Source organism: Terrapene carolina, unplaced genomic scaffold (genome assembly GCF_002925995.2).
Source record: "Terrapene carolina triunguis isolate 2854851 unplaced genomic scaffold, T_m_triunguis-2.0 Scaffold112, whole genome shotgun sequence".
NCBI lineage: Eukaryota > Metazoa > Chordata > Testudines > Emydidae > Terrapene > Terrapene triunguis.
Genome location: NW_020664463.1, coordinates 18217308 through 18243674, shown reverse-complemented (window position 1 = coordinate 18243674; position 26367 = coordinate 18217308). Strand labels below are relative to the sequence as shown.

The 26367-nt window shown below is 43.0% G+C and overlaps 1 protein-coding gene across 2 annotated transcripts in view; it reads right to left on the bottom strand.

The window, feature by feature from the left end:
- Positions 1 to 26367, bottom strand: part of FAR2 (fatty acyl-CoA reductase 2) — a 219492-nt gene that overhangs the window by 58355 nt on the left and 134770 nt on the right. For both annotated transcript variants that reach the window (XM_026652296.2, XM_026652297.2), the window contains exons 4-5: positions 9733 to 9908; positions 7131 to 7310 (exon numbers count right to left, since the gene is read on the bottom strand). In XM_026652296.2, the coding sequence (XP_026508081.1) occupies positions 7131 to 7310; positions 9733 to 9908 (356 nt within the window). The remainder of the gene's footprint in view (positions 1 to 7130; positions 7311 to 9732; positions 9909 to 26367) is intronic.

The following is a 26367-nucleotide window of genomic DNA, read 5'->3' as shown; positions in this document are numbered from 1 at the left end:
TAGTTTCAAGACTCTTACCTGCAGTGGGGAAGTCAGCAACTAGAATACTTTTAGGCAAAAGAAGGAATAACTGGGAGTTTTGTTATTTACTACAATGGAGCCAAGATTTCTCCCCTAGTACAGATGTGCTGCACCAGCATTGTTTAGTGATGCAATTTTTACTGGTCTAGACAAACCCCGTTGGACATTCATAACCTGGCTCTATAGTTCCTTCTGAATTAGCTAGCACAGTCCCCAGCTATGCATGCAAACTCTTGGAAAAATTCAATTCCACCAAGGGTTTAGCAGCATTACAAAAGTTTAAAATGCCACAATTATCTTCTTCAATGATACTGCAATTGCATTTATTATGCAAATATCTGACATCATCACTGTGGTTGCATGCAGGATCCCTTTCCAAATCTCCCCACCAGCTCCCACCACCACAAAAATCATGTGTTTGGTTCTGCTCTAGCCAAGCACAAAGGTTTGGTCCATTTTTTCTGAGAGGAAGTGTGGCTCAGTGGATAAGCTGAGCCTGCTATTTGAGAGAGCTTGGCTGTACCAGAGGTGGCTTTGTAGAACCTCTGTTGTCTTCAATTTTTCCATCTGTTAAAGGAGATGAATGATATTTGCTTTCCCCTCTGCCAAAAGATATTTTTATGGAGGTTAATGAATGCCAGTGGCTGGCTCAATAAGTGTTGTGTGTTCCCTTCTATTACTGATACCAGATGAAGGAGTTACTAATTTGGCTCCTGGAGTCGAGGTCAGTGCTGTTAAAATGGAGTCCCTGGGTTCAAACTGTGCTCTGGCAAACCGACAACACTTTGCTCATCTGCCTGTGTTTTGGTTCAGAGAGGAAGGGAGCTGGCTGTGTTTTTGAAATCTACAGACAGGGCTGGCAATCTAGATAGGGTTCACAGAAGTCTGGTGCATAACTCCATAGAACCAAAAATAAAGTCCAATAACCTTTTATTAAGTTTTGGAGCTTTTTCTTTGTGGTGGACAGGAGAGCTCACTGGGGACATTCCAGTGATGCTCCACCACTTCCTTCTCTCCCCATCTCTACATAAAATAAGGTGAGAAGACTTGAAATCTTAAAATAGGCCACTTGGGGCAGAAAATGGAAGGGTGCATGTGCTATATCAGTGGTCTCCAATCTTTTTACACCCAAGATCACTTTCTGAATCTAAGGACAACCCAGGATCTACCCTGCCCCTTCCCCGTGGCCCAACCCCTTCCAGAAAGCCCCGCCCACTCCATCTCCCCCCCCCCCCCCCCGTCGATCGCTCTCCCCCACCCTCACTCACTTTCACCGGGCTGGGGCAGGAGGGAGTCCGGGCTCTGGGCTGGGGCCGAGGAGTTTACAGTGTGGGAGGGGGCTCTGGGATGAGCCTGGGGCAGGGGGCTGGGGGGTACAGGACCTCCTGCTGGACAGCACATACCTCCGGTGGCTCCCGGTTGGCGGCAGGCACAGCAAGGCTAAGGCAGGTTCCGGGTCTACCCCGGCCCCACACTGCTCCTGGAAGGGGCCAACGCGCCCTTGCAGCCCCTGGGGAAGGGGCGGGGGACATGTGTGGCTCCACACGCTGCCCCTCTCTGCAAACACTGCCCCCGCAGCTCTCCCAGCCAATGGGAAGTGCGGGGGTGGTGCTTGCAGGCAGGAGCAATGCACAGAGGGAGACCCATGCCACCCTCCCCCCACCTCCCAGGGCCACGAGGCTGCACTGGCCACTTCTGGGAGCGGCATGGGACCGGGGAGGCAGGGAGTCTGCCTTAGCTGCAGCCACACTACACCAGAGATTGCAATCGACTGGGAGATCCTCTAGAATCGACAGTCAATCACGACTGACCAGTTGGTGACCACTGTGCTATATCTTGAGAACCACTTAGTCAAATAAGCTCAAATTTGCACCACAAATTCTGTCCCTGAACTAGCACAGCGATTTTCAACCAAGTCTGACTAGAGACGGTCAGGAATTTTCTGACAAAATGTTATTTTTTTCAAATTGCAAATAGACCCAAAACTGTTTGCAGGAAAGGGTTGGTTTTATTAATCTCAATTGGGAAAAAAAAGTTTTCAAATTGTCAAAACAACACTTTTCAACATTTTTGAAACAATAAGTTTCCTTTTCTGGTTCAAAACGACTTCATTTTGAAAGTATAGTTAATTTATACTAAATAAGGTGAAATTCTATAAAAGGTCAAAATCAAAACAGAACATTTCAACTGACCCATGGAAAATTTCAGATCAGATTATTGGTTCATGAAAATTTTCAACTTTTCATCCTAAATCGGGATGGGAGAAAATGTTGAAATCTCAAAAACGCTTGTGGGATAGGAAACGGTTTCCTGTCCACTTCCAGTTCTGACCATGTATGTGGATTTCAGAAATGATGCAAAATTCAACTTTAAACAGAAACCCTGCCTACAGTCATAGCTATGGTCAGAATACTGCCTTTGCTTTCCCAGTGTAATTGAGCTACCGTGGGAATAAGCCATCAGGGTACCAGGGCCAATTGTAATGCTGATTTACCAGATGTTGCAACTTGTCCATCTAATATATCTAGGGTCCTACCAAATTCATGGCCATGAAAAACGCATCACAGACTGTGAAATCTGGTCTCCCCCTGTGAAATCTGGTCTTTTGTGTGCTTTTACCCTATACTATACAGATTTCACAGGGGAAACCAGCGTTTCTCAAATTGGGGGAGTCCTGACCCAAAAGGGAGTTGCAGGGGGGGGTCACAAGGTTATTTTAGGGGGGTCGCAGTATTGCCACCCTCACTTCTGCGCTGCTGCCTTCAGAGCTGGGTGGCTGCTGGCTAAGGGCCCAGCTCTGCAGGCAGCAGCGCAGAAGTAAAGGTGGCAATCCCATACCATGACATCCTTCCTTCTGTGCTGCTGCTGACGGTGGCTCTGCCTTCAGAGCTGGGCTCCCAGCCAGCAGCCACTGCTCTCTAGCTACTCAGCTCTGAAGGCAACGCCACCACCAGCAGCATTGCAGAAGTAAGGATAGCAATACTGCAACCCCCCTACAAAACCTTGTGATGTCCCTCCCCACACACAAACACATACAACTCCTTTTTGGGTCAGACCCCTACAATTACAACACCATGAAATTTCAGATTTAAATACCTGAAATCATGAAATTTATTATTTTTAAAATCCCATGACCATGAAATTGACCAAAATGGACTGTGAATTTGGTATGGCCCTAAATATATACTTTCAAAGTGCTCAGCTAAAGTGCCCTGTCATGACTCCAGTGTCTTGGGTGAGCCTCCATGCCGCTCTGAGCGATAGTTGAGAGGTTTGTGCTACAGACTCTCTCAAGAATACCAACCTCCCACGTGATATGATTAATCAGTGTTCCCATCATGGAAGCACCGAGCTGACAATTCAACAAGGCCTTATGCTGCCCTACATTTTCTGTGACCTACATTCGAGGTTTTGAAAGTCTAATTCATATAGTAACTGCTTTTGCTCAATGCTGTTGGTGCCTTATGAAATCAAAGAAAAATGCTGTGGTTAGTTGTCCACTGTCCCCCTGCTCCACCAAACAGATATGTCATTTTCCCCTGAGAAAATGTGACTTTCTGTATTAAGATTTTACACAACACAAATAAGATGCTCCCTTATGTAAATTAGAACTGACCTCCTTTTACATTTCCCATAATATTATAATCAGGGACAATGTGCACCCTACTTTAGTCCACACTGTATAGACTGTGCTGTGCTCCTTACCTCAGCGCACCCGCCAAAGCTGATTTCCCTCAGCTTTAGATTAAGGCAAACCTTGCTTGATGTAGCAGATTATACATTTCCTCTAGTGGCCTGGTGGTATTTAGAAGTGTGACTTTTGGTTTCCACAGATCAATCTTAAAGTTTCAGTTACAGTTAAAGAAGCATCATATTTGAAATCAGGGAGATAGAAGGAGGACACATGCAAAAAAGACAGCTTGACCAAGGATTCTAGCTGAGTAAATAATCAGAAATACAAATTAAATTTGTCATCAAGAGGACCATTAAAGGATCTGTTATTTAGCTGCGATTGCAGGGTCATGCCTTTTAATAGCTTTGTAAAAAAAATTCTGCTTTCCTATTAGGCCTAAGAAGCTTCTTTACACATTAGCCTTAAAAATCCCTGTTACACATCATAACAGCCAACGTCCTACAACTGTAGAAGAGTATATCTGAATGTCCTGTTCCAGTTTCTGCTGGCACTGGCTACTATGAACCCGAACAGCAGGTGAACAGCCAGGATTATAATGTATTGCCAGCCTCAGACATACAGATATATGAAACTTAAAAAAAGAAAAATATAGATGCTTGTTCAGTTGAGTGCTTTAAAATCAGTTTTCAAATAGACATTTGATGAAGATACGAAGGGATGGTTTCACAGCTGGCTAGCCCAAAGTATAACTTGCTATTTCTTTTCCCTTTTCACTGACACAATCCATGTAATTATTTGGATATATGTGGGGTGGAGGAAGGGATTAAGGGGAAAACTTCCTTACCTATTCATTATCTTTCTTTGAGCCCTTCTGGACTAGTGCACACACTTAGATATACTTCCTCCTAGTTAGCTGAACACAGAATAATGAAGTATTCTGATAGCATCACCTCTGCCTCCGTCCTTCTACCCATTCTTTGTCTCCCTCCCTGCGCCAGCCAGTTCTCTGCTCCTCACATTCTCCCTTAGTCTCCTGTCCCCCACCTGCCTTTGTATTTTCCTTACTTTTCCCCATCACAAGTCCCTGATCTTGACTTTCTACCTCCTACTCCCCCATGTTCTTCTGCAGCCTCCCCCTGACAGCCCCACCCACAAGTCTCCTTCGTGCACCGTTACAGTTTCCAGACCACTTTCCAAACCAAGAGTCCGGCAATCTTTGCTGAGTGCCCCCTAGTTTCAGTGCCTTTAAAAACAATGGGAGACAGTGGTCCTCTTCACTATGGGCAGCCTTCATGCCACCTGCAAAGGCTGCAGGGAAGTGGCAGCCATCTTAACTGAGGGCAGCCTGTGGCTTCCAGCCCACTGAAAGCAACGGAAGATAGTAAACCTGTTGAGCAAGGACCAGGGCTGGCTCCAGGGTTTGGGCCGCCCCAAGCAGCCAAAAAAACCCCAAACAAAGAAACAAACAAAAAAGCCGCGATCGCGATCTGCGGCGGCAATTCGGCGGGAGATCCTTCGCGCCGAGCGGGAGTGAGGGACCGTCCGCTGAATTGCCGCTGAATACCTGGACGTGCCGCCCCTCTCTGGAGCGGCCGCCCCAAGCACCTGCTTGCCAGGCTGGTGCCTGGAGCCGGCCCTGGCAAGGACAACATTCACAAGAATGCTGCCAGAGTTCAGGCAACCATGAGAAAGTGTAAGGCAAGCAAGTAAGCAAGTAAGCAAGCAAACAAACAAAAAACCAAACTGTGGTGACCAAGAGTTGACAGCTGTATATACTGCTGAGGCAAACATACAGCAGAGCAGATAAGAGCTAGCGCCTCACCCCCTAACTCTCTGAAGCTTTCACCATTGCTTCCTTTGCCTGTGCAACCCGGAGGCTGCAGTAGAGGCATATTGCCAGAAATCCCTGACGGCTTCAGAGGCTCATTCTGTCCTTTGCTCAAGTCTTTTTTCTGAGCCAGCACGTGCCGGTGACAGACAACTGAACTCTGCAAGCTGGCAAACCCCTTATATGTAAGTAGTGAAGGCAGGAGGTCCTGATATCATTCAAGTTATTTTGACTCCATATGCTGGCTGGGGAGAACTATATTCAAGACTCTGGGCTGCTCGAGGAAAATCAAAGACAGAACAATATTTGACATTACATTTTCCGGTTAGCACTCAGAGAGTGCAATCGTTTATTTTGGCAAAATGGGATTCAAGAGCCAACCCAACTTCTATTCTTCCCTCAGAGAAAAAGCCAGCAGATACTGCTTATGCCCATCTCAACAAGTCCAAAGGACAAGAAGGCTCACACCTCCATTCTGAGCTAATGGCTGGCAGAGCTAAAGTTGATATTATGCAAATGGAAAATTATTTGGAAAGAAAAAGGAAAGCAGAACAAACTGCCATGGGGAAGTTTAGTTCTTCTCAGGAGAAGGCTTCCCTGGAATCCCTGTCAGCAGGTTTTGTTTTCCTTTCTAATTATCCATCTAGTCAACAAACTCAGTTAAATAAACACTTTTGCTGTCCTGCAGATTTAGTGAATTCTCCAGCTGAGCTGTGGTTTTCAATACAGAATGAACCTGGCCCTGCAGATGGACAGCTCATACATGGGGAGAAAGCAGCTGGAAAGGAACCATTAGAAAGGACTAAACTCAGCAGTCTGGGCTGGGATTCTTGCAATGAGGTGTCATCATTTTAAATCTCTTTCTAAAACAGTGAGTCTGATTCACTCCAGTTTGACACTACTTGGGACTGCATTGAAATAAGTGGAATCACACTGACTGACAACAGGAGTAATGCAGTGGTGAATCACGCTCACTTTCTGAAAAGTTACAGCTCCTATTGAGGGAAGAAGAGTGTTGGGTCTTAGAAAAGGAAGAAGCACTGTGTCATTCTCACTAACACAAACAAGCACCATCAACTGACTCCATGCTGGACCATAAAGAGTCACATGTCACTATAGAAAAAGACTGGAAAAACATCTGAAATAATAGGATTGACACACATGGATCATTTTATTTGCTAATTCTTTCCTATTCAAAATGAAATCAAAATACTGTTGGAAGGTCGATCCAAATGACAATCTAATGTGACTTTAAAAGACCTCCAAATAAAGACTCAGAGGTTATATCTATATTGCTAATATTTCCAGAAAATATGAATAAAAATAGGTTAAAAGGGGAAGACCAAAAATGCTAACATTATTGGATACAAGCATGTAGGAATGATTCCTCCAATCAATGTTTTGAAAGTTGATCTCTTGAAGATACTTGGAATCCAAGTTACCGCCTCCCTCTGTCTCCTTCTTCTCTTACACACCCATTTCCCAGCACTGTTAGCTGAGGTGCAAATGTGAAGGGCACTGCAACTATAACTGGTCTGGGGGAACATTCTATAGCATAGGTGTATGAACAATCCAGTCATAGGTTTTCTGCAGAGGTGGCGCATCACACCAGCATCAGGAAGGAAAGCTGTGTTTGTTTCTACTTACTCCACTAAGTCACAGAGCTTCTTGGTCTCAACAGGTGGTGGGTAGATGACTTCATCTATATTTCTCCGATTACAATTTGCATAGGCAGTGGAGATGTGGATAAAGGCCTCGAGCTTCTGCATCTGCCGGGCCAGCAGTAAGAGCTGTTGTGTGCCCATGACATTTAGCAGCAGGGCATGTCTAGACAAGGGGAGAGAAAGCAAACAAAAGGGGTTCATAGGGGATGAATGTATTAAAACTACATACACTGCAAATCTCTCCTCAAAGGCAAACCTCCACAGTGAGGAAAATAGGTCACAGCAGAAGATGAAGTTTAAATGAGATGCAAGAGGCAAAATTAGTTTTCACACCTGTAGTGCTGGATTCTTCTACTATGAATCCACTACTCTGGTCAAAAACTATAACTCAGGAGTATTTCTACCCAATCCAATGGACTGGAGGCAAAGTTCCTCTTTAATTTATTATGGAAATTAAAACTGACAACACCTCTTTGCTGGCATGTTTGCTGAACAACCATTCTACCTCAAGAAAAATACAAGTATTTAAACAGAAGGACATGAAGTGTTGTTCTTATTGACTTTTTAGCCCCATTCAACATGGTCTCATATCTGGTCTTGAAGGACACATGCTATACCAACATACAAGGGATTCCAGATAGGTATATGGGGCCTTGTCCAAAGCAATAGAACAACACTAGAAGAAGCCAAGTTACAAGTAATAAAATTAGTGATTTCAAGGGGTTGGGGGGGGGGGGGGGGAAAGAGTTGGTAAAGGAGTAGGGAAAAAGGGTACCAATGTGAAGGTCCTCCCTGAAACACTCAGGATATGTGCAAGGTGTTCTGGTGGTTTTCTACATGGGCTCTGACTGATATGTGGGCTCCCTTTGCCTGAGCTTGCTTGCTGGCCTGGAGCGGCGAACCGCAGCCAGTGGGAGTCATGATCAGCCGAACCTGCGGACGCGGCCGGTAAACAAACTGGCCTGTCCCGTCAGGGTGCTTACCTTGGCAAGCCACGTGCCAAAGGTTGCCGATACCTGATCTAGTCTATAATTGGAGCAGAGTGAATAATAGGTTTTTCAGCTCACTCTCAATTCTGAACCAAAAAAAAAAAAAAAAAAAAAAAAACAACAACGGTTTTGGAGAAATTAAAATGATTTTTTTAAAAGTATTCTGCAAATAAAAAAATTGAAAAAAAATTTGTTTCAGGTCAAACAAAGTGATTTGTTAGACTCAAAATGCAATGTTTAATTTTTATTTAAAGCCTTTTAAAACTTTTTAAAATATAAGTAAAAGGAATTCTGAATCAAAAAGTAATTTCAAATTGAAAAATCAAAATGTTTAATTTCAAAAATGTAAAAACAAAATATTTCAATATTCTCCCCCCTTGATGTGAACAATTTGATGAAACCAACATGAACTTGCAAAACATTTCAGTGTTGCCGGATACCCATTTTGTTTTTTTTATAAAAAGAAGTTTTGGCTGAAAAAATTCACCAAGTTCTATCTATAATCTCATTTTAAGGGCTTCGTTTTTGGAACACAAGAACATTCAATCTATCGTGCCATGTTGAATCAACAGTCCATGGAATCCACTATCTTGCCCATAGCAGCAACTCACCCCTCATGTTTCAGAGGAAGGCAAAAAATACATCCCACAATTATACAATGCTCTGGGAGAAATTCCCCCCGGTCCCTGTGGTGATTAACTAAATATAATTACAGTAATAATAAGGGGGGGGGAAACCTCATGTTGAGCAATGGAGACACAATCAATGTAATGTCTCAGAGAGGGATATTGTAATTGTCATTAATGAACTTCTTTTGGGGCCTGTATCTATGACCACAATCACATCACTATCATTATTAAAGTGGGGCTCAAAGGCACCAATCACAATTCAGACCCCATTGTACTAGGAACTCTTTCATTAATATGTGACAATGAACAAACCAAGTGCTTCTCAAGGAAATCCCTTAAGTAACAGGCCATCTTTTTAAAATGCCTCATTACAATGAAGGCAACATTTTCAAAGCTGGGTGAATATTTTAAAACGTTACAGTGCCTTGTGATTTGCTATTTAAAATATGCTGCTTCAAAAATTTATCATTTCCCTCCTTGAGTTACCTTCAGTGAAAAAGTAGGACCAATAACATTAGCTGTAGAGTCAGAGATTGCGTAGACTCACTTCGCACTCCTTCCATGTAGCCCTGCCAAAACATCTGAGTCCAGGCACATATAGCACCTTTCTGCTGTCCCAGTTCTGGGGCCTCACCTAACTCTGCCAGTGCACTGCAATCCTAATTTGCAGGACTCCTTTTTATTCCTGTCCTGGGCTTCATGTAGCAATGCCACAGTACCTCAATCTTGATGTGTGTGTGTATGTATTTTTTAAGGTCTGACATGTGATATTTTAGGCACTCAATAATTTGAGCCCTTTAAATTGTATATCCAATCCAGAATTTATGTGCAGTTTGAAAACATAACTGGAGAATTATTACTGTAATTGTACAAGAAAAAACAATAATGGTCTCTCATATTTTGTGGGTCCCAGTAAGAAGCTAAGTTCTACTTAATAAATGCAAACAGCAGAGAACAAGGGACATACTTTAGTGGCTCATCAAAGCGAACTGTTGCTGCACAGTGGAAGACAACATTGACCTGGGACAGGAGCTCCTGCGAGTCCTTGGCGCTGATGGCCAGATTTGGCTGAGTGAGTTCTGCATTAATTGGCTTAATCTTCTCCTGGAAGTTAGGGCAATCTTCCCGGACTCTGTCAAAGACCTAGAAACACAAACACAATGATCAGCTACTGCAGAGGTCGGCAACCTTTCAGAAGTGGTGTGCCGAGTCTTCATTTATTCACTCTAATTTAAGGTTCCACATGCCAGTAATACATTTTAATGTTTTTAGAAGGTCTCTTTCTATAAGTCTATAATATATAACTAAACTATGGTTGTATGTAAAGTAAATAAGGTTTTTAAAATGTTTAAGAAGCTTCATTTAAAATTAAATTAAAATGCAGAGCCCCCCGGACCGATAGCCAGGACCAGGGCAGTGTGAGTGCCACTGAAAATCAGCTCACGTGCCGCCTTCGGCACACGTGCCACAGGTTGCCTACCCCTGAGCTACTGAATCATGGACTACTGCTATCATTCCTATTAATGATAATAGCACCCTGATTAACAGCCCATTTGCTGTATTTGCATCAGTTGATGAATCTAACATGACCGAGAATGACTGATACTTCCAGATGTTATAGTGGTAGGAGGGTCTTCTGCATTGGGGCATGTAGGCAGATAAATAATAATGGACCTGATTGTCACCTCCCATAGAAAAACCTGTCAGAGAGAGTGCCCTCCCAAAAATTTGAGGACAGGATGAGTTGCTCTGCTGAAGAATGAACAAAGGGTCTTCTCAGCATCCCATGTCTCCTGGGGAATCCACAGGAGGTCCCATGCCTCCACAGTGGCTCTGCAACCCCCTACACACAATCTGGCTAGCATTGCTCCAGTGGAGCTACATTGCCAGGACTTCCTCCACTGGCGGCTGCCCCTAGAACTTTATATGAACAGGTGGGGGATGAGGGTAAGGTGTGGAGTGGGACCTATAGGAAAGTTAAAGCAGTATTAGGCTCGGTTAGATTTCCTGCTGATTCTACAAAGAGCTTGAGGGGAGGAGGGAGACAATGTGCACCATCCTGCCCCCCAGCTCTCCCTCTGACACCGCCTGCCGATTCCCTATTCCCAGTCCCACAAAGAGCCATCCATGATATCTGGAGCAGAGGGATCAGTACAGGGGAAGTGGCTGACCACTGCCTGTCCTTTTGCATGGAGGGGTTCCTCTTCATGCAGATCTCAGAGACAAGTGGGCTCAGCATAAACTATACTTTGCATTTACATCCTGCCTTTCCTAAGACCTCAAAAAGTAGATGCACTAAAACAGCATTTTAATTGTCCAAAATCCACCTTAAAAATAAGTGAAAAAAATGAACAATCCTTTAAACTGCCCTTATGGACAGAAAAGTGCTAATAAAATTAGCACCCTTTCCCACTCTACAGTTCTGCTCCCTGTGTCTTTGAATAACATGTATTTACTTGCCTGAGAAAAATGCAATGTTACAGCTATCAGCAGAGTGAAGATTTGATTCTCCCTTGTGCATCAGGAACAAAATAGCCAACTACTGTAAGTCCTAGCTGCAAAATCTTTGTTACTTGTGATGATGTAAGAGGCAAAAGAGAACATGGCTTGATTTTCAGAACTCCACATGAGTTTGCTGGATTAGCAGTTAAAATTGTTTTTTGACTTGCAAATTGGTCAAACTATAAAACTTCTCTTATGGCTTTATACTGCCACCGATTACTGTAGTATCTGACCACCTTTTGCATAAAATTGATAATAGTGAAGTCCCTAGTGGACTTCATCATGTCTCTGCCCTTTTGGGGTACAGAGAGAATAATGAGAATACCTATGAAATCATAGAGGTATAATCTAGTCAGATTTCAGAGTAGAACCACACTTCAAGGATCACTTTTTCCCTTTCTTGTTACACTAGAGGTTTTCTGCCCAGTCCAGTGAGCGAGGGTGTGGGGCTGTGTATCTTTCCATTACCATGATCTCTGTTTTGATAGATACTGGCCTACCTGTGACCTGTCCAGTGCTTATGGAATGGTATGAAGTACTTGATTTAAAATAAACATACACTAAATAAAAAGATGTACAAATATATTGAATTGCAACTAAAGCAAATATTCTGTCATCTGACTAAGGGATTATCATCCTTCTGTTTATTTGGCAAAAAAATCCTGATACGCCTCCATGTTTGCAGCAATATAGCACAGATCAGGATATGATCAGCCTTCCCCCTAAAGCCGGGAGTTTGTCTGCTATGTCTCTTTTCTTCAACATATTGCTGTAGGGCCTTAATAAACAAGAAATTCCCAAATAAGCAACTTAACAAGAGTGTGGACATAAGGCTGGTGTTTTATTTTTCCAAATTGTACACAGTTACCAGGTATATGTTGGGAGCAGTACTTTGGCTATGGAAACTGGGTTTACAGCTGTAAATCATTCCCTAAATATCATACATGGAGTCACTGTTCTTTACAACAACAAAATCCTATACAAACTCTCTGAAATGGGCAAGATTTTCAAAGGCACCAATGTGAGGTCACCAACGTGAGCTCTATTCCCACTTAGTTTCAATGGGAGTTGGGTACCTAATGCACTTTTGAAAATCTCCCCCTGTAATTTGAGGATCTATAGAGAAAGTGCGTTAATCTGCATCATTTCTATGTTACAATATATGTAGGGTCAGTAGGTAAGTCCTGATAAGACCAAAACTGATCTGTGTTTCAGATGAGAGGTACTGTAAGACTAAAGTCTTGACCACTTGTGGTCTTTTAAGATCTCAGGCCTGATTCTCCATTGCCGTGCCTCTTGTGTAATCATTTACACCAGTGCAAAAGGAGTGTGAAACCCCGAATCACAGTGTTACACTCCAGTTTGTGCAATTACATTCTGCCCACATCTGAATTCCACTCATTGTTCTCATTATGTATAATAGTCTTCTTAAACTTCTCTGCTAACTGTTGTGCAACATTGCTTCAGGCTGCTGTGTTTCACACCAAAAGATTCACTGCATTTCAATGAAGGGTGAGGCAATGTCTAAATGGAAGTTTGTATAATTTTCCCTCTGTTGATACTCACACCTTGTCAACTGTTGGGAATGGGCCACACCCACCCTGATTGAATTGGCCTCGTTAGCATTACAAAAAGTAATTTCCCCTCTATTGATACTCACCCCTTTTTGCATCCAAAGAAGTGAGGTTTTTACTCACGAAAGCTTATGCCCAAATAAATCTGTTAGTCTTTAAGGTGCCACCAGACTCCTTGTTGTTTTTGTAGATACAGACTAACACGGCTACCCCCTGATACTTGTCACCCCTTTTTGTCAACTGTTGGAAATGGGCCATATCCACCCTAATTTAATTGGCCTCATTAGCACTGATCCCCCACTTGGTAAGGCAACTCCCATCTCTTCATGTGCTGTATATTTATACCTGCCTACTGTATTTTCCACTCCATGCATCTGATGAAGTGGGTTATAGCCCACAAAAGCTTATGCCCAAATAAATTTGTTAGTCTCTAAGGGCATGGCTACACTTGAAGATGTAGAGCGCTGTGAGTTAAACCAGCCCTCATAGAGCGCAGTAGGGAAAGCGCTGCAATCTGTCCATGCTGACAGTTTCAAGCGCACTGGCGTGGCCACATTTGCGGCACTTGCAGCGGCATTGGGAGCAGTGCATTGTGGTAGCTATCACAGCATGCAAGTGACTGCAACGTGCTTTTCAAATGGGGGGGGTGGAGTATGACAGGGAGTGTGTATGTGGGGGGAGAGAGAGAGTGGGTTTTTGGGGTGCTGAAAGTGTGTCAGCATGCTGTCTTGTAAGTTCAGACCCCCTCCCCCCCGCCTCTCTCTCACTCACTCAAAGCAAACAGTAAATGTTTGCTTTTTCTCGGAGCGGATAAGCAGCCGGCTTCTCTGAAATGGAGCTTTGAAAGGGCATTTCCGCACTCCTGCAGCCGATTTCACAACAATGATAAGAGTGGCCACTTGACTTAAGGGGATTATGGGACGTTTCCAGAGGCTGATCACAGCATAGTAACGCAACACCTCATTCACACTGGCGCCACAGCGCTCTAGCGGGGGTGCAGCAAACGTTATTCCACTCGCTGAGGTGGAGTACCAGCAGCGCTGTAGCTGCGGAGTCAGAGCGCTCTGCATACCTTGCCAGTGTGGACGGGGAGTGAGCTAGGGCGCCTGGGGCTGCTTCATTGCGCTGTAACTAGCAAGTGTAGCCAAGGCCTAAGGTGCCACAAGGACTCCTTGTTGTTTTTGTAAATCAGTATAATGCTTTGGAATCCTTCTGGATGATAGGAACTCTGTAAATCACATCACTGGAGCAGTTGTTTCATCAAAGTCTGCTGCCCCATTTAAGGAATCTGAAGGTCTGACATGTGACCTCAATCTGGGAAGATTTAAAAACAAAAAACCACAGCCAACTCCATGCTGCTGCTTTTAGCTGGAGAAATTACTAACATATACAGTCAGTGTATCCTAGGTTAGGCAATAATTGCATTTTTAAACACTTCTGCAGTGATATGAGACTTCAGGACTGTTCAGGCTCCTCCCCTTCAGAAGGGATCTTCAAAAGTAAGAAAAGATTTAAAAGACAGATGTGTCAGTGGGCTAGCCAATTGGAACTGCTAAACTTAATACCTAGAGTGTGTACAGAGTCAGAGGAATACCCGAAATGGCTGACTCTTTACTGCAGCAGAGGAATGAAAAGACTGTCCCCTCCCCCTCCCCCGACAATGCTATTTAACAATTGCCACAGTTAAGAAAACCCAGAAAAACTGAGGCTGGTGTGTCACGGTTTCGGTGTAAATTATTTCTTCTGATTGTCATACTGCATATGTTCATTCCTGCACAACAGGGTCATCATAAAAGCCATTTACCACTTAAGTCCCACTCAAAATCCTCAAAATAAAGCTTAAGGGGGACTTAAGTGGTGCATAAGCCTTGTGCTGGCCCTCTGCATATGGGTGAGTTTCACTACAGAATCTGCAGAATTGTTCTTATTCCATACCTCCATATTTCCCTGTTCCAGGAATAGTCAGATCTCTGGGACTTAAATTTACTTCATTTTACATGCTTTATGACAGAATTGCATCATGGATCATCCCTAATGCAATGCATCAACTGAAAACACCTGCTGGGTGTGTATTCCAAATGTTTAGTCTCCCTTTCTATTGTCTAACCTGGGCCTGATCTCACTTTCCCCAAAAGAGAGAGGAAAAAACAATGTTTTATTCCCTACACACATCCCAGAGGGTGAATATAATATATAACTTCTCCTGCCTGTCAATCTTTTAATTAGAATGATTTCTACATAATTTGATATAATAGCCTCAGTTTAACAATTTATTTCAGGTCACCTGCAAAATTGAAAAAGGAACTCATCAGGCAGTTTAAGATGCCAAACACTTAAACCTGCCCTCTTTACTCAGACAAAATTCCCAATCAAGTAATATGTTGAAGCAAAGACAACGAGATAGGGTCTAAAATTTCATCTACTTTAGAGGAACACTGTAAAGGCTGGCAGGCCCAACATTTGACTAGTTCTGTTTTCTGACAGCTATTTGCAGAAGGTTGCAGCCTTTTCTTTTGGATGTGGGCCTCACTAATTAAACTGGTCTACAATTTTTGAGAAGTCGTCTGCTTCAGAGATAAAATGTGCTATTTATTATGTATTTTGATGTGCTGAATTCAAATATGACAATTAAAACAACTGATTGGCTACTGTTTCTAAGATATTTAAGCTTTTACATTTTATGTCTATGTATATTGTGTAGATACTAGAGTTTTAATCATAAATTGTAAACCTAGGTCTTTTCATGTGTTTATGGTTGCTCTACATGATAATATTTCACCTGTTCTGTTTATGTAACACTTCAAAAATCAGCAAAAGGGTTATATAAATAAAATTTATTATGAAACAAAAGGCAAAAAACTATTCTGTACATAGTTTAGTCCTATTCAGTGTCTACTCGGCGCTTCTTGGCTTGTCTCTTGTATTCATTAAATGGAGCATCTCTTGTCACTGTCCAGCAATAGTCTGCAAGCATTGATGGGCTTCATTTGCCCTGATAGCGTTTCTCCATTGTTGCAATGTCCTGGTGAAATCGCTCGCCGTGCTCGTCATTCACTGCTCCGCAGTTCGGTGGAAAAAAATCTAGATGAGAGTGCAAAAAATGTATCTTTAGTGACATGTTGCAACCAAGGCTTTTGTATGCCTTGAGGAGGTTTTCCACCAACAACCTGTAGTTGTCTGCCTTGTTGTTTCCGAGAAAATTTACTGCCACTAACTGGAAGGCTTTCCATGCCGTCTTTTCCTTGCCACGCTGTCCATGGTCAAATGCATCATCTCGAAGAAGTTCACGAATCTGAGGACCAACAAAGACACCTTCCCATCTCGAAGAAGTTCACGAATCTGAGGACCAACAAAGACACCTTCCTTTATCTTAGCTTCACTTAACCTTGGAAATTTTCCACGGAGGTACGTGAAAGCTGCTTGTGTTTTGTCAATGGCCTTGACAAAGTTCTTCATCAGACCCAGCTTGATGTGTAAGGGTGGTAACAAAATCTTCCTTGATTCAACAAGTGGTGGATGCAGAACACTTTTCCTCCCAGGCTCCAATGACTGTCGGAGTGGCCAATCTTTCTTGATGTAGTGGGAATCTCTTGCACGACTATCCCATTCGCAGAGAAAACAGCAGTACTTTGTGTATCCAGTCTGCAAACCAAGCAAGAGAGCAACAACCTTCAAATCGCCACAAAGCTGCCACTGATGTTGGTCATAGTTTATCCACCTCAAAAGTTGTTTCATGTTGTCATAAGTTTCCTTCATATGGACTGCATGACCAACTGGAATTGATGGCAAAACATTGCCATTATGCAGTAAAACAGCTTTAAGACTCGTCTTCGATGAATCAATGAACAGTCTCCACTCATCTGGATCGTGAACGATGTTGAGGGATGCCATCACACCATCCATGTTGTTGCAGGCTACAAGATCACCTTCCATGAAGAAGAATGGGACAAGATCCTTTTGACGGTCACGGAACATGGAAACCCTAACATCACCTGCCAGGAGATTCCACTGCTGTAGTCTGGAGCCCAACAGCTCTGCCTTACTCTTGGGTAGTTCCAAATCCCTGACAAGGTCATTCAGTTCACCTTGTGTTATGAGGTGTGGTTCAGAGGAGGAGGATGAGAGAAAATGTGGGTCCTGTGACATTGATGGTTCAGGACCAGAAGTTTCATCCTCTTCCTCGTCTGACTCAAGTGAGAATGATTCTGGTGCATCAGGAACCGGCAGTCCTTCTCCGTGGGGTACTGGGCGTATAGCTGATGGAATGTTTGGATAATGCACAGTCCACTTTTTCTTCTTTGACACACCTTTGCCAACTGGAGGCACCATGCAGAAGTAACAATTGCTGATATGATCTGTTGGCTCTCTCCAAATCATTGGCACTGCAAAAGGCATAGATTTCCTTTTCCTGTTCAACCACTGGCGAAGATTTGTTGCACAAGTGTTGCAGCATATGTGTGGGGCCCACCTCTTGTCCTGATCTCCAATTTTGCAGCCAAAATAAAGGTGATAGGCTCTCTTAACCATAGTGGTTATACTGCGCTTTTGTGATGCAAAAGTCACTTCACCACAAACATAGCAGAAGTTATCTGCATTGTTCACACAAGTACGAGGCATCTCTGCTTCCTTTGGCTAAACAGAAATGTGTCCCTTTGCAAAATCAAACACTGACAAATAAGAGAGCACGACACTGTATGATTTCTAGAGCTGATATAGGGCAATTTGTTCAGCAGAGTGATGTAAGCTTCGTTATGATTGCATCATCCACGACTTCTAGGAATAGCATGATGCAATTCATATCATGTATGACGCAATACCAGCTTCAGATTGCATCATTCATTGTTTTGCCTAAAAAGCAAGTACTGTCCAAACCCAGTCATAGATTTATTCATAGATCCAGTCAAAGATGTATTTTAGTCATTTCTTGTTTAAATTGAGATCCCTTCCCTTTATAACTCACTTATCCTCTGCCATTCCCAAGTCAAGGGTCGTATATACTGACCCAATAGCATATCTTGAAAACTAGAGCCAATCAACAATTTTAAGCATCATTTTTGTTCTCAGTGACCCAGAATTAGGAAAGTTTGACTACATTTATTTCAGAAGCATTTTGGCTGTAGAGCAGTAGATAATTATCTATACCTTTATCATCCACAGACTAGATAACTGTCATATGCTCCAAACAGGGCAGAAGGCCATTCAGAAGCTTTAGCTAGATCAGAAAGCAGGGCTCAGTGTGCTTAGCACTGATTCCCACAGCAAGCCCCTTACACCAGTGTCCCCCTACGGTCTCTACTGGCTGCCAGTTTATTACTAACTGCCATTCAGAGTGCTGTTTTTAGTCCTTAAGGGAGTGATCTTGCAAAGTGCTGAATATCCAGGCCCTGATCCAGCACAGTGTAATCTACTGAGAAGTGTGTGTTATAAGTGCTGGGCACAGAGAGTATGAGTTGTTACAGCCCCCACCTACACAGCCATGGCTCTTTAGCTTAAGCGGTAGCAGCTTACACTTTTAGCTCTAAAGGTCCCCAGTGTGTCGGCCAACAGAGCAACTGTCACAACCGCATTTTACATGTGCTTAACTTGAAACATATGGGCAGCTAAGCATGTGCTTATGTGACTTGCTGGATCAGGGCCAGAGTGCTCGGCCCATTTCAGGATTCAGCATTAAGTCCCTATATGGTCTGGGGCCTGGCTACGTGGGAGACTGCCTCTCTGCTTCTGTGGTACCAAAGCAGTTGAACAGTCTGAGCTACTAGTCTCCTACTTTCCCTGGGAGGTGCTGATGTTTTTGGTAAAAGACCCTGAACTCTGCAATGTGTTCCCTGCTTGGTCTGACAGGTCCTGTGTCGGCAGATCTTGAAGACATACCATTTTATTAGGTTTTTGTGAAGGGAGTAGGGAAGAGAGAAACTTTGAATACTGCACTACCAGAAAGTTGTTAAATTGAAAGAAATTCAGAGAACAGCAATAAAAATTATCTTGAGACTGAAATGCATGATTTATAAGGCAAGATTAACAGGATCAAATACATATAGTTTGACCAAAAGAGAATAAGAGGAATAAGGAATCTGTCTACAAGTATTTAAAAGTAAACACCAAGAAGAGGTAAGAATTGTTTAGCATAATCCAAGGGAACATAGTTAAATAATAATTAAGTAAAGAAAAACTACATAAATTAAGCAAAGAAAAATTTGGGTTAAATGTCAAAGCAACACCTAAACAAAACCATTCCTAACAGCGAGCTCCATAATTTCAGAAAGCAAGTCGTGGAAACCCCCTTTATTTGGGACATTTAAAAGTAGTCTGGACAACAATCACTGGTATACACACTGTAGGGACAATCTTGCCATGATAGTACATTTATACTATGCCTCCCTGATCTTCAGTTCTACATCTAATTTCTATGAAAATGTGGCACTGTTATAAATGGACAAAACTAACCAGCATGTCAACATTTTAGAAAGATTTACTTAAGTTATAAAAATAGATCAGCAAGAGCCAGAATGATCCCTGCTCTCTATTTCTGGAGAAAAGAGCTTACCTAATACATCCCAGTTGTGTTTACTGCTGATAAACCCATTCGGATAGCCTACAAAAATTGTGTGTGCCTGATGCCTACTTTTAGAACTTCCAGTATAGCAACATTCTCAATTAATTAGGCAGCTTCCCAACATCAGATAATTAGTCTACCATTAATTGTTAATATGGCCTATTCCGAGTGAAATGCATCGCTTAGCCAGACAATGTGTGAAAACCATAGCTTGAGCAGTGTTAATCAGGGCTACACTGTTGCCCTTCTCCACCACCCCCTTTTTGCCTCTTCTTCTCTCCTGAGTTACTTTAAGCATGATTTTTCTCAATGTAAATGAGGCATAATTCATCTAATTAGTTAAAAAATGCACTAGGGATTTCCCGATTATCAGTTAACAAATGACTTCTAATCAGATCTGGACTTAACAGCCTTTTCTTAAGTAGAAGCAGTGCAGTGAAAATGCAGTACCCGTGACCAATAACTAGTAAACAAAAGAGCTGATTATTCCAAGGCAAATAATGACAATAGAGATACAGAGATGACAAAACATGAATTCCATTCCGGGTCAGCAGAGGCTAATGTGCCCAACTAGCTACTTAGCATGTGTTTTTAAATGGATGTTCTTGGGTTGACATTGTATTTAAGCCAATTTCCATGAACTTTGCCTGCTGCCAATGCTTAGCTGAATAGGCTCTGGAGAGAGCTCTGAATTACACACAATATAACTTGGAGCTCTGGAAGATATAACCTTTAATACCTCTGTTTACAAGACTCTATAGAAACAGGAAAGCTTTCCATGGTGTTTGGTACTATCATGCAGGAAGACATGCAAGGGACGAAGTCTGATGCTTTCATAGTCTGGTGATCCACTTCTCAGGTCACTCACACACCCTTGTAATCTCTAGGCTGTGTATTGGAATGCATTGCCATCAGAACTGATAGTGTGATTGATGATGTTAATGACACTTTCAAAGTAGAGGAGAAATTAGGGTGCAGAGACTGGTTTTCTGTTCTCCAGATGGTAACTAAGAAGCCACATGTACATAGAAAGTGGAGGTCTATGTACACAGCCATACAACAGATATATGTATGGATATGGATACAATGGACAGAAATGAAGGCAGAAGAATTCAGAGACAAACAAAAGGTGGGCAGGTACATAAGAACATAAGAATGGCCCTACTGGTTAAGACCAAAGGTCCATCTAGCCCAGTATCCTGTCTTCCGACAGTGGCCAGTGCCAGGTGCCCCAGAGAGAATGAACAGAGCAGGTAATCATCCCCTGTCACTCATTTCCAGCTTCTGGCAAATAGAATGTTGGGTATTGTGTCAGGAATATTCTCTAGTGATTTGTCCAGACCAGTTGTATAAATTGCCTAAATGATAAAAGTTTCCACAACTTCCCACAAGAGACTATTCCAAAATCTAAACAGATCTTTACCCTTCTAAGCAGCTTTTCTGAAAATTTCCCAGACTAAAATTTCCTTCACATAATTTCCATCCATAACCCTTGTTATACCCCAAGGTTTCAAATGAATGAGGAGAAAAGTCGAAAGGGAGTCAGTAGTGACCAGAGAGGTGGCACGGGGAGTGGGCAATTCTATACTTCTTTCCTCTTCCCTTTCTACTTCAATCTCTTCTTTGAAGAATGAGAATTGATTACCATAGCCTTAGTTTGCCTAATTACAAATGTTATGGTTGTAAAGTTATCCAGCCTCTTTTAAAATCCAGCCACACTATTTAAGCCTGGTTCTCCACTCCCATTGACTCAATAATAGCTCTTTGCAGCTTCAGTAACAGACCTTGCTTGGATGCCAAGAAAGCTAAGCAGCAGCTGATGGGCCCCAAAAGACTAAAAAGCCAGGCACACAAGCCATACCAAACACAGATAGCTGCTTCTTTGAAACAGTTAAACTCTGACTGTGTCTGCTTTTATTTTTAAGTGGCCATTATGATAATGTAAGTTCCTTTTCAAGGCATCTCATATGGGTAGGAAAACTAAAAAAAAATCTGAGCTGTTTAGTGTATCTTTTCTTATTCTGCATCACATAACTCTGAGCCCAAAAGAGCCTGAAGGCTGGATCTCCGCTCTCAGGAACTCTCCCCTCCCTGACCTATTGTGACCTCATCCTAAATGCAGACACAACAGGGAGGCCCCTTTGGAAGCACTGGTTGCTCCTTAATTGGCTGGGAAAGAGAGGTCACTACAGGCCACAACTTTCCATTATGGAGGACAAAGAGCACCGTTTTATTTTTCACAACTTATTAGCAGTTCTTCAGGAATAGAGTTCCAGGCCACAGCAATGCTATTCAGACAGCAATCTCGGGCCTTCAAGGATTTTTGGTTCAACTCAAAACTAACTGTTCCTACCGGCTTCTATATAAAATCTGATAGAAGAGGTCAGGTTATCCAAGGCACAGTGCTGTGTTGCTCAACTTCCTCTGGGTAAAATACAGTGTATTTGGCCTCTGATGGATCTGCACCCATCTCCAGTTATATGTATTTGCTTCAACACCAGCAGCTCAGCATGGTGAGTCGATGGGGATAGTAGGAAAGGCAACATAGCCAAAGCAAGTGTAGATTTTATCTGCAGTGAGAATTGTGTTGATGGTATTGAGGCCAGCTCAGCCTGATGTAATGGATCCTACATCGAAGATGCGGGTGTCTAACTCAGTGCAGACAGTGATTTCATGGACACAGAGTTCTGATCCACTTCACTGTCAGAACTGCTGTGTCATGCACTGGAGATGGTATTGTCATCTCTGGGCTTGTCTATACCAGGAAAGTACATTGTGTTAATGTGATGGCTGCCATCTTGACCAGCACACTGGGGAGTGAATTGGGGACCTTAAAGGCTAAAAGCAAAAGCTGCTTCATCTTGAGTTAACGTGCCAAGGATTAGCACAGAGGGGGACTTGTAAAACACACTCACCAGTGGGTCATATTAGAACACATGTTAAGTATAATGATGTGAAACATGACTTAGCAATCAAGGACTATAATTAACATCATGTCCCCTTAAGGTTAATCACGGCCATATGACAGTGTTAAAAACACAACAGTCCTTGTCTATAGAATCACAGAAATTATGCTGGGAAGAAACCTCAAGATGTCATCTAGTACAGTGTTTCTCAATGAACGGTCCGTGGGCCAGTCCCTGAGATCTCCCTGACAGTTTAGGAAGGCAGCAAGCCAGTCCCTGGTATCTAAAAGGTTGAGAAAAACTGATCTATTCTATCCCTTTGTGTTGAGACAGGAACAAGTATACCTAGACCATCCTTGACAGGTGTTTGCCTAACCTGTCTTAGAAACCTCCAATGATGGGGATACCACAACCTCTTAAGTCGGGTTTTCTAAACCTTTTATCACTCTCCTCTGGACTCCCTTCAGTTTGTCCACATTTTTCTTAGAACGCAGCACCCAAAACTGGACCCAGTACTCCAGCTGAGGTCTCACCAATGCTGAGTAGAGAGACAATTACCTCACATGTCTTACATATGACATTTCTGTAAATATACCTGTAGCGGGGTGCTCACCCCGCTCTGGCCCTGGAAGGGTACAAGCAGCCCTGGGGAGGGCTGCAGTGGTAAAAGCAGCCCTGGAGAGGGCTGCACTTCTGAAAGCTGGGCTGATTGGGAAAGCAGCCACAGCTGTAGCTGGCTTAATAAGGGCCCAGCTGGCCCTTATAAGAGGGCAGTGGGCCAGGAGCAAGAGTCTCCCTCTAGCTGAGGAGGGAGAGGGACCTAGCTGCCTGATTGCTAAAGGGTACTGGAGTGAAGCAGGGCTGGGGAAAGGCCAGAGGAGCTGGGGAGCTCCAGGCCAGCAACTCCCCAGGCTGCAGGGCCTTGTACAAGGCACCTGGAGGTACTGGGTTGCAGAGAAAGGCAGCAGGTCCAAAACCCCCTTTCCTGTGATGAGTGGCTTATACTGCAGTCTGCCCCAGGGAGATAGCAAACCATTGATAACTATTCTGTGAGTATGGTCTTCCAACCAGTTGTGAACACACCTTACAGTAATTTCATCTAGACCACATTTCCCCCGTTTGCTTGAGAGAATGCCATTTGGTACTAAGTCAAAAGGCTTACTAAACTCAAGGTATATCACATCTACTGCTCCCTCCCCACCACCCACAAATGTTCAGACCAGGGCCGGCCCACAACATTTTGGCACCTGAGGCAGGGAGCTCAAATGATGCCCCCGTACCCCCTTGCTTGGGCCAAAACTTTGAAAGGTCTCAATTCTGCCTTCCTGTTCTACTCCTCTCATGGTACTGCTCTGCTACCTACCCCAATAAAGGAGAACTAACAACTTAAAATGCCTTGTTCAAAAATTTTAAGTAACACTTAACTTTCAAACGCCTGAACAGAAAATGTAACTTTTCTTGTCTGCATAGTAAACACTGGCATTTTTATCTGTTTGAATAATCAAAGTGGTGCTTTCCATGCCTTCTTGGTTGCAAAGATTTGAACTGCTTCCTGAAGGTCCACAGTCTGAGCCAGCTCAAGCTCTATTGAGATGGTTGCAAGGCCGACCAGGCTCTCCAGTGTCATTGTGGAGCATAGATGTGTTTTTACTAACTTGAGCTTGGAGAAGCTGTGTTCTCCACTGGCAACTGTTACAGGAAGTGTTAGAAGTATGCACAGAGCAACAAAAGCATTTGGAAAGAGAGTGGTCATCTTATTTGTGCACATATATTTCAGAACAGCCTTTGGAGTTGATCCTGCTGAAACGTATCTTGAAAGGGCTTTCAGTTCATCACCTAAATCACTTGCATCAATATCACGCATGTCATCATGTGTCAACACTGTCTCTAGTGCCCTGCATTGCTGGTGTAGGTTTTCTTCAGGTACAGTGAGGAGTTTTGGAATATCGTACAACATCACAAATATACTGCTGTGTTCCTTGAGCTGCATGAATCATTCTTCAACTGACTGTATTGCACAATCTAGCACCTGGTTAAAGAATTCAACTTTGAATTGTTGTTTGGGGTTTCTTATGGGATTATCCCGTGCTTCGTAATCAAAATGTCTTCATAGCTTCAGTGTGAAGTTCCTCTGCCAACTTCTGTACACTCTTCAGAACGTTTTGAAATCCCTCATCTGACCGGTAAGACTGTAGGTATGACTTTGCTTTGTCCAGTTGTTCCATTGCTCCAGATATATCAAGGTCAACACCTTGGAGTCTCTTGCTTACAACATTTACTTCAAACAGTATGTTATGCCACAACACTAAGCCACACAGAAATTTTAAGTTATGTATGTTTCTGGTGATTCCATGTCCCTCTGCTACTGTTCTCCCACGAACAGTTCCTGTCATAGCATTATCCTCCATAATGGCAACTATGGCATCATCTGTCTTCCCAATTTGGTGTTTGATAGGCTTTATCACCTCCACTCGACTTTTCCATCGCGTGGCACTCCGTGGTTTCAGTGTCAGAGAGGCTATTCCCAGATGTTGCTTCAAAATTTGCCATCGATGAGTTGATGCAGAGAAAAATACATAGATGCTTTGAATTACATTAAAAAAATTCAGCAGCCTCACTAGAAGCTGATGCTGCATCACTGACCACCAAGTTCAATGAATGAGAACTGCATGGGACAAAAAAAGCTCGAGAGTTTAACTCTCAGATCCGTGTCTGCACTCCTCTGTTCTTTCCTCTCATGTTGGCACTGTGACGGGTTGGATCACAGAAACCCCCTTGGGAGCTGCCACCCGATGTGCCAAGACTACCCCTGCTTCTGTTTTCCCTGCCAGCTCAGGACTCCAGCACCCCGTCTTGCTGAATTAGACACTCCAGTCCACTTCAACACAGACCCAGGGTCTGAATCACTTGTCCCAATGCTGCAAGTTTACCCAAAAAACAGCTCACAGGAGTGTGCTTGTCTTTAGCACTCAGATGCCCAACTCCCAATGGGGTCTAAACCCAGATAAATCCGTTTTACCCTGCATAAAGCTTATGCAGGGCAAACTCATAAGTTGTTCGCCCTCTATAACACTGATAGAGAGATATGCACAGCTGTTTGCTCCCCCAGGTATTAATACATACTCTGAGTAAATTACTAAATAAAAAGTGATTTTATTAAATACAGACAGTAGGATTTAAGTGGTTCAAAGTAGTAACAGACAGAACAAAGTAAGTCACAAGCAAAATAAAATAAAATGCGCAAATCTATGCCTAATCAAACTAAATACAGATAATCTCACCCTCAGAGATGCTTCAGTAAGTTTTTCTCAGACTGGACACCTTCCAGGCCTGGGCACAATTCTTTCCCCTGGTACAGCTTTTGTTCCAGCTTAGGTGTTATCTAGGGGCTTCTCCATGATGGCCCCTCTCCCCTCTCTCTTCTCTTCCACCCCTTTATATATTTTTTGCATAAGGCGGGAACCCTTTGTCTCTCTGGGTTTCCACCCCCCCTCACTGGAAAAGCACCAAATTAAAGATGGATTCCAGTTCAGGTGACATGATCACATGTCACTGCAAGACTTCATTACTCACTTGCCAGCACACACATATACAGGGAGACTCACAGGTAAACAGCCATCTGCAGACAATGGGAGTCATCAAGATTCCAAACCATCATTAATGGCCCACACTTTACATAATTACAATAGGCCCTCAGAGTTACATTTTATATTTCTAGTTTTAGATACAAGAGTGGTACATTTATACAAATCAGATGAACATACTCAGTAGATTATGCACTTTGTAATGATACCTTACAAGAGACCTTTTGCACGAAGCATATCCCAGTTGCATTATAGTCACTTATCAAATTTTTATAAAACTATCCCAGTTACATTATATTCACTTATTATCATGTTTTTATAAAACCATATAGACTGCACAACGTCACAGGCACCATTATCGTAGCCCTGACTTCTCATGTCAGCTATCGCAATTCCTGTATCTTCCAGTTTTTTAAGAAGCACATTTGTCATACCAGCTCCTGTAGTATCATCTATGTCAATAAATTCTAGAAAACGCTCTCT